This window comes from Crotalus tigris, unplaced genomic scaffold (assembly GCF_016545835.1).
Source record: "Crotalus tigris isolate CLP2741 ecotype Arizona unplaced genomic scaffold, ASM1654583v1 scf7180000018301.7375997, whole genome shotgun sequence".
In the NCBI taxonomy this organism is placed as follows: Eukaryota; Metazoa; Chordata; class Lepidosauria; order Squamata; family Viperidae; genus Crotalus; species Crotalus tigris.
In genome coordinates this window covers 6,305,272-6,319,832 of record NW_024096931.1, presented here as the reverse complement: position 1 = coordinate 6,319,832, position 14,561 = coordinate 6,305,272, and the positions used below count along the sequence as shown (strand labels likewise).

The window sequence follows — 14,561 nt, the reverse complement described above, 5'->3', positions numbered from 1 at the left end:
CCGCACCCATCCAGTGGCTACGCCCACCCAGTCAGCCAAGCCCACTGTAGCTGCGCCCGCCGAGTGGGCCACTCCCGGCCGGCACCCAGTGATACAAAAGTGGGTTTTGGGTTGCAGTTTGGGCACTCGGTCTCTAAAAGGTTTGCCATCACTGCCATAGTCCTAGTCCTCCTCCTCCTCTTCCGCCTTCCACTCCACAAAGCCCACTCCCTTCTAATATTGATGACGCTAACTAGTTGGGTAATGAAAAAAAACAAGCAAGCTCAGAGCACCAGGAACCCCACATTTGTCTTCCTCCTCCTCCTCCTCTTCCTCCCCCCTTCTCCGCCTTCCGCTCCACAAAGCTCACTCCCTTCTAGCACTGATGAAGTTACGTAGTTGGGTCATGAGAGGTCTGCAAGAAAACCACCAAACTCAGAGAGCACCAAGGACCTCTCATTTCTGCCCTGAACTACGAATATTCTCCTTTGTTCATTCGTTCTTATTCACTGGGCCCTCTCTGATTTCATTTTACCAGGCTGCCCTCTGTTGACAACCACGGGACTTTCAGGCCTAGCCCAGCTTCACGACCTGGAAGAACTGGAGCTGACAAATTGCCCGGGCGCGACTCCAGAGCTCTTTAAATACTTTTCCCAACACCTGCCTAGCTGCATGGTGATCGAGTAAGCCACTCGCTTGGAAGATCTGGCCAAATCCTGGAGCCGTGTTCTCCAATCCTAACTCAGCACTGACCAACCCTCCAGAGTCAAGGTTTTCTTTATTTCTTCATCATTGATATATAACTGTATATGGAGATATATAGATATATATGGATGATTGCTTTCCGGAAGAGGCTGTTGTGACTTGAAATCACACGCTCACACATTGTACACTCAAGGGGAAAAACAGTGCGATGAACGCACACGAACAATTGAGAAAAGAGTTGGTCATTGGGTGGATCGGCCGTGGCTCTAACCAAGTGGAAGAACTGACCCCCGAGTTTGTAAATCCTGACATCCCCATCATCTCTCATCTTCCTCGTAGCGAGCTGTTTAAAAATCTTACCTTTTGAGGGGGTTAAAAAAAACAAACCAAGAATAAGGAAAACACACCCACGTGGATCGAAACCCCAACAGCAAAACCAAATGAAAGGGATGTAGGAAAACCAGCGAGAGAACCCCAGTGGCCGATCAGCCTTGTTGGCAAACAAGCCAACATCACTTCAGTGCTGAATGAAAACGATTTGTGCCCGTCCGGGCATTTCACGCTATGGGCAGAGAGAGGTTCGCCTATTAGCCTACCCAGTCTGGGTGGCATGAGGATCAAGGGATCAGCCCTTGGGAAGGCCTTCAAGGTATGGATGTTGGTCGGTTGAACCTGCCCGCGAAAGGCAGGCATTGTTTACATGGGAGGTGGGAAGCTGGACAAGTCGAGAACCCGCCGGAGATTCCTTGGACCAGAGGAAGCATCAACAGTTGTGAAATGGGTCGGCTTCTGAATTCCAAGCATGGGACGCTGTGGAAGTGTAAGGTCACTTGTAAAAGGAAAAGTTGGGGGGAGGGGAGAGAGGAAGAAGAAGACGGAAACTGACCGATGCTGTGAGAGAAAGGGTCCCGGAAATTCTTGAAGCTCTGGATTTGGGGAAGCTCCTGATTCTTGGACGTTCCAGAAAGTGGAGCAAAGCTAGAGAGGAAGGAGATTGATTGGAGAAACTCACCTAAGCTGACTCAAAGCTCACGCAACGCACGATCCTTGGTGGATCCCATCTGCCTCCTTTTCTTTCGTTTCTTCTCTCTCTCTCTCTCTCTCTCTCTCTCTCTCTCTCTCTCTCTCTCTCTCTCTCTCTTTTCATTTGGTTTCGACTCTCTTGATTTTTGTGAATGAGTAAGGAGGGGGTTCCTCCCCCTCTCTCGCCCTCTCTTTGGAGCAAAAACCACAGCCTTTGCATGCTCGCTTGCTTTGCGTCTTGTGATAAGGTAGAGTCTTGATTCTGCTTTTGGGCTGTGGGTGGCAGTTTTTTGATCCTGGCTTGGCTCGTCTGTTCTGGTGTTTAAAAAAAAAAAAAAGCTGATGTGGCTTGTATACCATCCTTGTTCCATTTCTCCAGACCACGCAGATCATCAGCTGTACATCCCGGTCTTATCCAAGAGGGATGAAGACATCTCTTTTCCTTCCTCCAATCCTACCAACCCCAGTTCCATCTTCCATCCTGGGAGACACCCCCATCAACCAACAGATCCCCTTCTTTCCTTCTGACTTCACCCCACCAAACCCAAGGGGAAACTGTAAGCGTTGGCTCTCTTCCAGCCAAAGTTGCTGCTGACCAGATGTTTGGTGATTCGTGGCTTTCGTCCCACCAGATTTTTAGAAGCCATTTCCAAGGCCTCGTGGAACAATAAGGGGCTAAGGGCATTTCCAGCTTTCAGGCATTCATCCTTCAGACCCAGAGATCTGTTCTGGGGCAGAACCATGTACTGGAAAAATTGGGAGAGCTCCGGGCTCTTTAAGCCATGGGTTCCACTTGAATTCCAACCTTAGGATCTCCCTGGGATGGCTGGGCAGATAAAGCCACCTCTTCTGTGCTTTTGAAGAGCTGCTGGGCTCTTCACGCAATCCCAGTAGAGTGCCTGCGTGATTCTGGTTTATTTTGGCTTCTTTGGAAGAGAAAGGAGGGAGAACCCATTTCCAAGAGTGGGTAAGTCCACAGCAGAGAAACTGTTCTCACTACTCCTATCTCCAAGAAGCTTTTGGGATGGGCGCTGGGTGCTTTCTGCTCTCCAAAGGTGGTAGGATAAAAACCATATCTTTATTCCCCCCCCCCCTCTGCTGCATGGGACAAACCCTGGAAGCAATGTGTTCTTTTCCCCCCAAGATCCTGGCCTGTGCATGCTAATATACCTAGAAAGAAACAGGCATGGCGGTTAATATTAATTGGGTTGCAGTTTGGGCACTGCAACCCAATTAATACTTTCAACCGAGTGTTTCTGTGGTGAAAGGTTTTGCCGGTGAGATCGCCGTTGCCTGAGGGATCCCGGGGGGCTCCTTTCGTACCCCTGGGAAGTTGCTCACCAAAGTGGTACCCATTAATTTACTTGCGGTCGCTTGCTTTCAAACCGTTGGGTCGGCGGGAGCTGCAGCATGTAACGGGTGCTCAAAACACCCTGCGGCCGCGAAGGGTCTTGAACATGAGGCTGCCAATCGTCAGCCCGGCGTTCTAACCGCAGGAGCCACCGTGCTCCCGACACGGTGGTTGAAGCTATGGAAGCCACGACTTTGGTGAAACTCTGTCCTGTAAAACTGGGGAAAGCCAGCAAGGTTGTCTTGAAAGTGGACTTCAAACAATATTGCGTCCAATAACTGGGCAGGAGAATCGCATGTGGTCCTAGCTTATTTCTTTTCAGGACTCGCAAAAAACAAAGGGGACGTTGCCGTAGACCAGTGTTTCTCAACCTTGACAATTTTAAGGCATGTGGATTTCAACTCCCAGAATTCCACAGCCAGCAATGTTGGCTGTGGAATTCTGGGAGTTGAAGTCCACATGCCTTAAAATTGTCAAGGTTGAGAAACACTGCCGTAGACTATTGCATGTCATTCTAACTTATCTGGAGGAAGAGGTTGCCGTCAAGGCAGGCAGGCAGGCAGGCAGGCTGGGGATCATGGAAGGGGTAGTTCAACAGGTCTGGAGAAGCCCAGTGAGGGAAAATTGCCTTTGTGGTTTTCCCACCAGATTGTCTATCCTAGATCAGTGGTGGCAAACCTATGGCACGGGTGCCAGAGGCGGCACTCAGAGCCCTCTCTGTGGGTACGCGCGCCGTCGCCCCAGTCTTAGGCCTTCAGCTGGGTTTTATGAAACCTTTTTGCTTTAGGCCTCCACCGCTGTGTGCAAAAAAAAAAAAAAAGGTTCAATCAGTCAATTTCAACTTCTTGCGGGGAAAAAAAAGATCTTGCAAAGTTGGAATTGATTGAACTTTTTAGTCTCACCCAATCTGCCGTTACCACCGCAGCCACGCCCAGCCAATGGGTCACACCCACCCAGCACCCGAGGATGCATAAGTGGGTTTTGGATTGCAGTTTGGGCACTCGGTCTTTAAAAGGTTCGCCATCACTGCCCTAGATCGTGGTCCTGAAGCGGTCGTCTTGCAAGGCTTCTGGCCGCGAGCCAAGACTGGCATAGTCAATTAGACAGGTTTGAGTTCTTGAGTGCCTTTGGTGGCTACCCTGTTTTTCTTATAAACAAAGCCAAAAATAATACTAATAACACACCGACCAAACTACCATATTCCTTCAGCTCTGACCTCGGAGGAAAAGAGAGATGCCAGGCCATAAAGCCTGGCCTGATTCTACTGTCTCTTGAGCTCTTCCAACAGCTGACTGATGCCCTCTATGTATACCAGCGGACCACAAGCACTGTGCACCACTATGGGCTTTGGCATCTTTCCAGCAGGAGCATCTGACCACAGGATTCATCTGCGCCTGGAATTTCAGTGCCAGCCGTGCAGTATTGACAAAACTGTGTGCTCGGCTGCCACTCACACGATTTCCACTCTTTTCCTCAAGCTGCCAATCTCGTTTTTGGTTACCTTTGGGGGGGGGGGAAATTGCACCGATCAGATCAGGTAGATCAGGGGTCCCCATGCTGGCTGAGGAATTCTGGGAGTTGAAGTCCACAAGTCATGAAGTGGCCAAGGTTGGGGACTCTGAGGTAGATGAATGAGACACAGGTAGCGTCTCAATTGAATCCAACATGTCTGTTTCTAAGGGAGGCAATTGTTAAGGGAATTTTGGCCCACTCTGTGACCTTTCTTGCTACGGCTATTAAGTGAATCACTGCAGTTGTTAAGTTAGGAACACAGCTATGAAGTGAAACTGGCTTCCCTGTTCACTTTGCTTCGTCAGAAGGTCGCAAAATGACCCTGGACACCGCAACCGTCATAAATACGAGTCAGTTGCCTAGCAGCTGAATTTTGATCACATGACCATAAGGATGCTGCAATGGTCGTGTGAGAACCCGTCATAAGTCATTTTTTTCAGTGCCACTGTAACTTCAAGCGGTCACTAAACGAACTGTCGTTAAGTCGAGGACTACCTGTAATGCAGTCAGATAACAGACCCCTTTGGACCTGCTGTTGATTTCCTCAGATCACTGAGAGGTCACTGAGCTGCCTCTCCTTTTGCAGGACGCTTTCAAAATTCAAAAGAAAATCCCTTTGCTGCATATTTATATATAAAAAAACCAAAAACAGAAAACCACCACCACCACCCTTTGCTAAATTCCCATCCAGAAATTATCGTAGTTTGCAGAACGCTCCGTCGATTCCCGACCAATATTTTTCCCAAGGCTGTACTTTTACATATCTAAACAGTAAAAAGGCTATGATTTCATATTTTATATGATTTTTTTTTTTTAGGCTGAGAAATAGTTGCATTACAGTGCAGTAATTAAAAAGCGAGGCAGGCCATTGTCTCACCAATTTATGATTCAAAGGAAACCCTAGGTGAACCAAAATGGGGTCATCAATTGTAAAAATCAGAAATTATTTATTTATCTATATATCTATTTATTTATTTATCTATCTATCTATCAAATTTATATAGCCATCCATCTCACCAAAAGTGACTCTTTGGTCTCCTGGGAGTTTGGCTTAACGGGAATTAATTCCCATTGGTTTCAGATTTCCTATCAGAAAAATGTGTACTGGCTAAGGAGTGAAACTGTAATTAAAGCGCAATTAATAACAGGGAGCAAAGGGAAACCAACGCCATTGGCGTGGTATAATTTCAAGAGCAGATTGGCTCTGAACTAGATGGATGATCTATTTACTTATTTATTCGTCCATACGATATAGTCAGGCAATGTTTTGATCATGTCCCATAATCTTCTGAGAAGGTTTATCTAGCTAGCCAGAAGAATCAATAAAGACTTAGAACTTAATTTTGCAGCAGTCAATTCAATTATTTATTTTAACATTTAATAAATCTGTAATTTAGTAAGCATCAACAGCACATTATTGAAACAAATTAAAACGACTTGCTCTCAGGGCAATCCCCTGTCTCTCTAACCCAGAATTAGTCCACTTGAATTCTGTAAAGTTTATTTCTAGGAAAGAGCCTGGGAATCTCTTATAGGATAGGGTCAAAAAAAAAAGTCACAATTGAGACTACCTGCTTTTGATGTGCATGAATTGGTTTGTCATGGCCACCATCCTGAGGACACCCTGGAGTAAGGCAGGCCTCCTTACCTATCCGTTTTCCCAACAGTTTCTAAAATCCCTACCATTTCAATCCTGGATTTTTCTACGTCACAATTAAATGTCTACTCCAATCTGCAGAGTTCCAGATGGGTGGGACTGCAAGGCCAATAATTCCCATCCAATACGTCAGGGATCTGATGGATCCTGAGGAATCTGGATGAAAGAAGATCGCCTGAAATTCTTCTCACTGACTTTGGGGAGGGGGGAAAAGAGATAAATATATGAAAGACAGATCTAGCATTGGATGATAGCCATAGTACAAAGATATAAAAAAGATGCTGAGGTCCTAGAACAGGGGTCTTCAAACTTGGCCCTTTTATGACTTGTGGACTTCAACTCCCAGAAGTCCTCAGCCAGCGTGCTGGGAGTTGGTCCACAAGTCATAAAAGGGCCAAGCTTGAAGATCCCTGCCCTAGAAAGAATGCAGAGAAGAGCAACAAAGACGATTAGTGGCCTGGAGGCTAAGCCATATGAGGAACGTTTAAGATAATTAGGTAGGTCTACTGTAACAAAGAGAAGGACCAAGGGTGGTGGATAGCTGTCTTCCAATACCTGAGGGGTTGTCACAGAGAGGAAGGGGTCGACCTATTCTCCAAAGGGCATGACAAGAAGTAATGGATGGAAACTTACAAAGGAGAAAACTAAGAACTTTTCTGACAGTGAGAAGAATTTATCAATTGGACAGCTTGCTTCCAAGAGTTGCAGGTGCTCCATCACTGGAATTTTTCAAGAAGAGATTGGACAACCATTTGTCCAGAAAAGTATAGGGTCTCCTGCCTGATCAGGGAATTGAACTAGAAGACCTCCAAGCCCTTTCCAATTCTATGTTCTAAAGCAGTGGTTCTCAACCTTTTTAATGCTGCAACCCCCCAACTGGTCGTAAGTCAAGGACTACTCAACCAGTCGTAAGTCGAGGACTACTCACCTGGTGCAGCACCGTTTGCAGAATGGGACTTTTGGCGGGCTCACCCAGGGCAGAGACAGCCTAGACAATTCCTATTGGCTTTTGAAAGCCAATAGAATTAGACTCTATTCAAGAGAGTCTATTCTATTGGCTTCCAAAAGCCAATAGAATAAAAGGGAGCAGCACAGCTAAGGGGGGGAAAAATGGCAGACTGCGTTGTTTGGCAACCCCCGTGAAATGGTCGTTCGACCCCAAATGGGGTCCCGGCCCACAGGTTGAGAACCACTGTTCTAAAGAAATAAATGATAAACATCTGTAACTTCTAAATTGGCAATAGTTACTAAACTGTTACCAAATTGCTCTTCCCAAGATTCCCAAAAGGGAAGGCAATTGATTTAAGCTAGTGAGGAGATAGGATGCTGCTCTTAATGTACGTGATATTGATGGCAGTGGCAATGTGGTAACTGAGCTTCTGAAAACGCAGACCAGAGCAAAGGACTCCATTGTACCATCTCGGGTGTCATCTTGACTGTTTTTGACCAAATCTTGCAGACACCCCTGCCAGGTAGGGCTATAGTCTGCCCACAATTAAGTAGCTTTCCTAATCTCACGGTCAGCTCTAGGATCTTTGGGCCCACCACGGGGTTCCTGGTGGCTTTCCAGCCTGCAGTTCCTCCAGATCAGCTGCCCTTAGAATTTCTTGCAGATGCTTCATCGTTTTCCTCAGTACACAAAACTGGAATCTCATGCTCATCATCTTACAGGGAAGTGGTGGGACCACAGACTCAATATCCTGCATGGACTTTTTGATAAAATCCAACTAAATATTCAGAATCATAGAAAGGGGCTATGGGAGGTGGGGGGAGTTTTGAGGTTTCAAAGATTATGGTGCATGAAGAGCGATGGGGTTGATGGGAGGGTGTGGGGGAGAAGACTCCCATTTATTTGTGAATCTTCTACAAAGAGGCCATCTGTCTGTCTTCCAATCGCATCTTCATCTGGGCCAGCTGATTCACACAATATGTTTGAGGGCTGGTCTCTCCATGTAAATCTCCACCATCCAGTCCAACATCTACGGGCCTCCTACGTTGGATGACCAACTGCATGCCATTTTAACAGGTGTGCCTGGACGTGGCCTCCTCCACTGCCATTTTGAACACACTCACCGACAAATTTTGGTGAACAACTGCTTTCTTTAAATATATATGCTATCACGAATCATAGAAATGCGAAGGTTTTTTAAGAGGAAGAGGAGGAGGAGGAGGAGATGTACAATTTCCTTATTTTTTTGGGGGGGGGGCATGTTTCCTCAACCTAACATCCTGTGTAAATCCATGGTTGTTAGCAGAAGGTGTGACACAGAGTCTGAATGAGTTTGGAGGTGAGGATTAAGTTCCAGATACAGGTGCAGAGCGATGTTTTCCCAGTTTGTCAGGTCTCAAAAGCAGATCATATGACCCCGGGACACTGCACCCGTCATAAATGCATGCCAGTTGCCAACTGTCCGAATTTCGATCACATTACCGTGGGGATGCTGCAATGGCCTATGAAAAATAGTCGCTTTTTCAGTGCAGCTGTATCTTTGGTCATTAAACAAATGATTGTAAGTCGAGGACTACCTGTATGATGTAAGGCAGGTTACGTGAATAGGAGAGTCTTCAGTAGAGTCAAAAAAAAAAAAATTGAGACGAGTGCAGCTGCCACTCATTTTTGGGCCACCCACCGCCACATGGATTTCTGTGGATAAGATATTTGAGAGACATCAAAAGAAAAAAGCCATTGAGAGAGTGCCTTTTGAAAGGGTGCATATTTTTTTTCTTCTAAAGGAGAGGGGCGCTAGCAATATATATATATATCTATATCTTGATTGATTGATTGATTGATTGATTGATTGATTTGGGACCAGAATTTTGGGGAAATTGCTCTCTCTCTTGCTGGAATCAATATTATCAGAAGGAGCAGAGCCAAAAGTCAGTGGCCCAATGGGGAGGCAGGACATTGGATTCCCGTTGTCGAATCAAGTCCAGGCAGGCACATTTCTAGCCGTAAATGAGAAAGGTGCAGCTTTGCTGTTTCTTGTATGTTCAGTGGCACTTTTTTCCCCTGAATCACCAATAATGTGATATACGCTCATTTTACAATAGTGGTCAAAATTGTGGAAACCTTTTGGGAAAAGTGTATTTTTGAGGTTTGATGGCTAATAACACCACTTTTTTGGGGGGAGAATAGTACCATAAAATTATATATCAATGGAAAGATAATTTAATCGAGAATGTAATGCAACAAAGTTTGTTCAATTATCTGTACTGCATTCTATGAAAAGTTATAGCCAAATAACCAGAAAAAGGAAGCACAACTTGCTCAGGTTGATATCAAGTAGCTTTCCTTCATCTGATTATAGCCAATGAGCATGAGTGTTTAGAGAGCCAATCAGGTGTCATCTTGTTTTGGCAATGAGCCAATCAAATCACAGTAGGATTCAGTTATTGATGTCACGTATTGAAAATGAGAGAAGGACATTTGTCAGTGTGTTGTGTGATCGCCATCAAGTTGGTTGGGGTTTTTTTTGTGTTCTTTCATTTAGTGAGCTTGTAAAACGTCATAAAATTAAAGTCATGATGCAAAGAGTTGACTGGTCACCCAGAAAGCGATGTAAAATAGTATTATTAAGTGAACAAGGCTACGGTTATAAAGAAATTAGAAGAAAAACGGGTGGAAACTTAACCAAAGGTGGCATTTCTACTGTACACTTTCCCCAAAAGGTTTCCACAATTGTGGTCACTACTGTAGTTTCCAGATCACAATGGATGAATGAGAGGCAGGAATGGGATGGTTATAAGCTCTGAGGCGTGATTCCAGATATTCTTAATTCAGATTTTGTCTCCCCCAGCTTCCATAAATATTAATGGCATGGTAATAATGACATCTTTTGCATATTTATGATTAGGTAAGAATCCAATCCATTTTCAAGTCGATTAGAAGGCAAAGTTATTTTGTTATCCTACGCGATGGGACCATCCAGTCCTTTCAAAATTTCCCAACTTTAAAAAACAACAACAATTATATATCATCAAATTGGTATCTACTCTTGGCAACCCACTCAATGTTTTTCAAACTCAGCCACTTTAAGAGGCGTGGACTTCAAGTCCCAGAATTCCCGAGCCAGTGGCTGAGTTTCAAAAAACCCCACTGACATCGAGAGATCGCCCAACGTTACAAAATTAGCAAACTTCCAAAACTGGCACTCAACCACTGAGCTCTCCCTACGATGAAACTTAAAGATGCCCCTTTTTGTGAATTTCGAAGTGATGACAAGTGAAAAGGATTGCGATGCGCAGCAGAGTGTTCTGAATCTCTCAGGTTCGACCCACCGCATTTCTGCAGGCAAAATTCAGGCAGCAGTGGTGAGAAAGGGCATGCAAACGTTTCAGATGCCAAATGTCCTATTTTAAGCCTCCCATCGCCGCTTCCGGTATTTCGGCATGGTTTCGGCTCCATTTCAAGACGGCGGCGCTTTCCGAAGGATTGGAACGGCCTTGGCATTTGAACGGTCGGAGACTCAAAATCTTTCAACGAGCTCTCCTGTCCGAAGTCCAGCCGCAGAACAGATCCAAGAGAGGGGGCCTGGCGTGTTGTATAAAGCTAAATACACAGGCAGTCCTTGACTTATGGCCACAGTTGAGCCCAAAATTTATGTTGCTAACTTTTATTAAGGGAGTATTTGGCCCATTTGCCACAGTTGTTAAGGGAATCTCCGCAGCTGTTAGTCACACGGCTGTGAAGGTCGCAAAAAGGGATCACGTGACCCCAGGGGGACACTGCGACGGTCCTAAATATGAACCAGTTGCCGAGCGTCTGAATTTTAATCGCGTGGCCACAGGGATGCCGCGACGGTCGTAAATGTGGAAAAACCACCATCCGTCGCTTTTTTCCAGGGCCGTTGTAACTTCGAACGGTCATTAAACGAACTGTTGTAAGTCGAGGACCAGTTGTATTAAGGTTGGGGTTTGAGTAAGCCGTCCGGGGCAAAGAGTTTTACCTGCTTTTATTATTTTTTTTATTTATATTTATTTATTGAATTTTTGATGTTGTCCATCTCTCCTTACAAAGTTGATCCTTGTATTGTACGCCGTGCTAGCCCCCAATTTACACCTATTTTACTCCACGGGCTGGATGCCCAAATAAAGGATGTGGTCTTATTCCTGAAGGCTGGACTAGAAGACCTCCAGGATCCTTTCCGACTCTGTTATTCTGTATTAAAGGAAGAGAAGCTGACATAAAGTCACCGGTTTTTCTAAAAGGAAGAATGCAAGCTGTTCTAGGGAGTGGACTCCATTTTCTGCAAGGGTTGCGTCGAGATCTTGGTCCAAAGACAGGGCACAATCCTCGGGGTTATTTTTATTTTTTCTTTCTCTGTGCAAGTTCTCCTGGCCCAAACAGGAACTGCTTTTCCATTCCCACCAGTTTTGCACAAGAGACCTTTGTCGAGAATTGGGCTCCAGAAGTCTCTTCAGCACCCTTGCTTAAAGTGTCCGCTGGTCCAAAGTGTTATTTAAAGCTACTGAAAGAAGCTGTGATATTTCAGATTGCTATTTAGAGAGGGAAAAAAAAGGGAGGGGGGAATTCTGAAAACCATTTTCTTATTGTACATACAAGCCTCCTTCTCCTGTATATTCTGAAGATATAATCTTATATTTGGTAAGTGTTTCTTGTGCTATTTTACCATGTGATCTGTTTATAAAAATATATATTAAAAAAAATAATAAAAACACAAGCCATCTGGTGTTGGGGTTCTTTTTATACCTCTGTGATATGTGTGTATTAATCGCACAGTATATGTGACAATTTTTTCCAACAGAAGTTTCTAATTCACTTTAGAAAACCATAATAGGTTTCCTATTTCTCAACATCGGCAGCTTTAGGACCTGTGAATGTCGACTCCAGAATTCCCCAGCTGGCGTGGCTAGCCGGGGAATTCTGGGAGTTGAAATCCACAGGTCTTAAAGCAGCCAATGCAATACAGAAATTAAGTGCATCAAAGAAGGAATCCCTAATATAAAAGCATCTTTTATACACCAATCCCCCCAATATCAATGCAGAGTTATGTTAGGAGTGCAGGGGGTAGGCAACCTTGGCTCTTTTATAACTCGTGGACTTCAACTCCCAGAATTCCTGAGGCAGCCATGCTGATGGGAAAGGGAGAGGTTTCCATGCTGAGCCATGCTGGCTCAGGAATTCTGGGAGTTGAAGTCCACGAGTCATAAAAGAGCCAAGGTTGCCTACCCCTGATCTAGTGGGATAGCGGAGTTATAGTTTGAGGTTTTAAGGACCAACTGGATGTATCATTTCAGAACGATTCCTTTATTTTTTTTTCCCCTGCTCCCCAAAGTGTTGAGCTTTCCATTCAGCCATTTAGAGTACACTCTTACCAAGCTACACAAAATTGGGTTGTTATAGACTACAGTTTGCACAATAATGTCATTGCATCTCAGTATTTGTGGGGTGCAAAGAATCAGGATCACATGTTAAGTTCCAGTTAATACAGTGGTGGGATTCAGCCGATTTGCACCCCTTCGGCAGAACCGGTAGCTATTTTTTTGTTGCCCAGGCCCAGAATGGACTTCCGGAAGCGGCATCCACGCAGAGAACCAGTTGTTCACTTATTTGAATCCCACCACTGAATTAATCTGATTTATTGCTCTTGCCTAAACGCAAGAAACTAGTCAACTAAACATCAGCACTAAATTGGCAGTAGATAAAGAGTTATTGGAATTCAAGTAAATTGGACTTGGACCGTTTGTGAGAATGTAATGACTCCAGACTGATTCCTCTTTTGATTTCTCCCCCCCCCCCCAGGTTCTGCTTGTCCTTCTACAGTACTGTATTAGCAAAATAAAAGCTTTGTTGAAATACTATATATATAAATTATATTCAGGTTTTTTAAACCACATTTTTATTACTATGCTGTGATGTTATTGGTTATGTTTAAAATAGATTCTCTACATTGCGTCACACTTGTTAAATATCAAACCACAACTTTTTGCTACTTCTAATTGCCTGACTGATCACTAATGACCACAAATCTAACCCCTAATGCAGAGGAGAGGGAAAGCTAATGGTAGCTACACCTAAAAAAAAATCTTGCTATGTTCAGGAACCCTAGAGTAAAATATTTATTAATATTCATATTGCTTAATTTCTTCCACAGTCCCTACAATTATAATTTATAATTCATCATTGTGAGGAGCGCCATAAAAGCAGGGATTCTGGGCAAGCCAAAATCCAACCTGACTGGTTTTGTGCCGCAGGATTATTAAGAGAGAAAGATTAGCAGATTGTTTTGTTTGGGGTTGTTTGCACTGCATGACAAATTTAATCTTTCTTTGTAATTATTTAACCCGATCTGCAAATCTGGTTCTTTCAGTTTCTTGTTTATTTATTTTAGTGGGTTTCTCTGTTGCGTCAAATGGCCAATGAATTTTGGGTTTATATTTCTTTCCCTGGTTTAAGATTCAAAGAATTGTTTGAATTTGTAATAGTGGTGAATATCTGTAGAATGCTGATTTGTTTGAATCTATAAACTGGGATGACTCAGTTCTGTTTGTTGTGTGAATGCAGTTCCTGAGCACCCTCACTGGGTGAAGACAACAAGCTAAACCAGAATTTCTTGACTTTAATCATTCTTAATAGGTGCACATTTTACCCTGTGTTGAGATGAGCAGCCAATAAATTTCATAAATAAACTACAACTCCCAGACTTCCCCCAGCAAATAGCTCAATTGTATTGTGAGGTCCATACATCTCAAAAGTTGGCAAGGTTGCAAAACTTGGGTCTACTCTAAACCATAATGCACCTTGTTTGGCTTTAGTTCAGGCTGATGCATAAAACTGGCTCTTAAAGCCTGGCTATCATAGCTTATGGTTGATCACCAATGGCTGATTCGATAAACCACAGTTTGAGCTGTGTTGGATAAACAGGCCCCAAATATAATTAGCAATTGTACTTAATATAGCTGTATATTATACACAGGTGTGTATTACATATATATATATATATGTAAATATTATTTTTATAATTGCATAATTATTGCTGGGCAATTATCACAATATAGGTGCTGCCCAGAGTCACAAGCCTGAAGTGGGCAGCCATATACATTTAATATATATGTATATATAAAACAATGTCTCTGACAACCGCTGCTGCATTGCTACCTTTCTACTGGAGCTCCCAAAGGTGCTTTTTCACGAGGCAACTGGACTTTCTTTTTTCTCTTTGAACACGTTTCGCTTCTCATCCAAGAAGCTTCTCCAGCTCTACTGGAGCCTTGCAAGAAGAAAAGCAGCGCCTGCGCAATTCCAACCAACTTCCTGTTTCTACGGATCAATCCAATGCAAACTCGAGATGCCGCCGTCCCCCCCCCCGCATC

The 14,561-nt window shown here is 44.1% G+C and overlaps 2 protein-coding genes across 4 annotated transcripts in view; one reads left to right on the top strand and one right to left on the bottom strand.

Annotated features, from left to right (window-relative positions):
• The window catches only part of FBXL16 (F-box and leucine rich repeat protein 16), a 39,536-nt gene extending 37,491 nt beyond the window's left edge, over nt 1-2,045 (top strand). For all 3 annotated transcript variants that reach the window (XM_039349867.1, XM_039349869.1, XM_039349868.1), the window contains one exon: nt 518-2,045. In XM_039349867.1, the coding sequence (XP_039205801.1) occupies nt 518-666 (149 nt within the window). In that variant the 3' untranslated portion in view covers nt 667-2,045. The remainder of the gene's footprint in view (nt 1-517) is intronic.
• Nucleotides 1-14,506, bottom strand: part of METRN (meteorin, glial cell differentiation regulator) — a 98,450-nt gene extending 83,944 nt beyond the window's left edge. The window contains exon 1 of the mRNA XM_039349870.1: nt 14,347-14,506. The gene's annotated coding sequence lies outside the window, so the exon portion shown is untranslated. The remainder of the gene's footprint in view (nt 1-14,346) is intronic.
• Between the last annotated feature and the right edge of the window lie 55 nt (nt 14,507-14,561).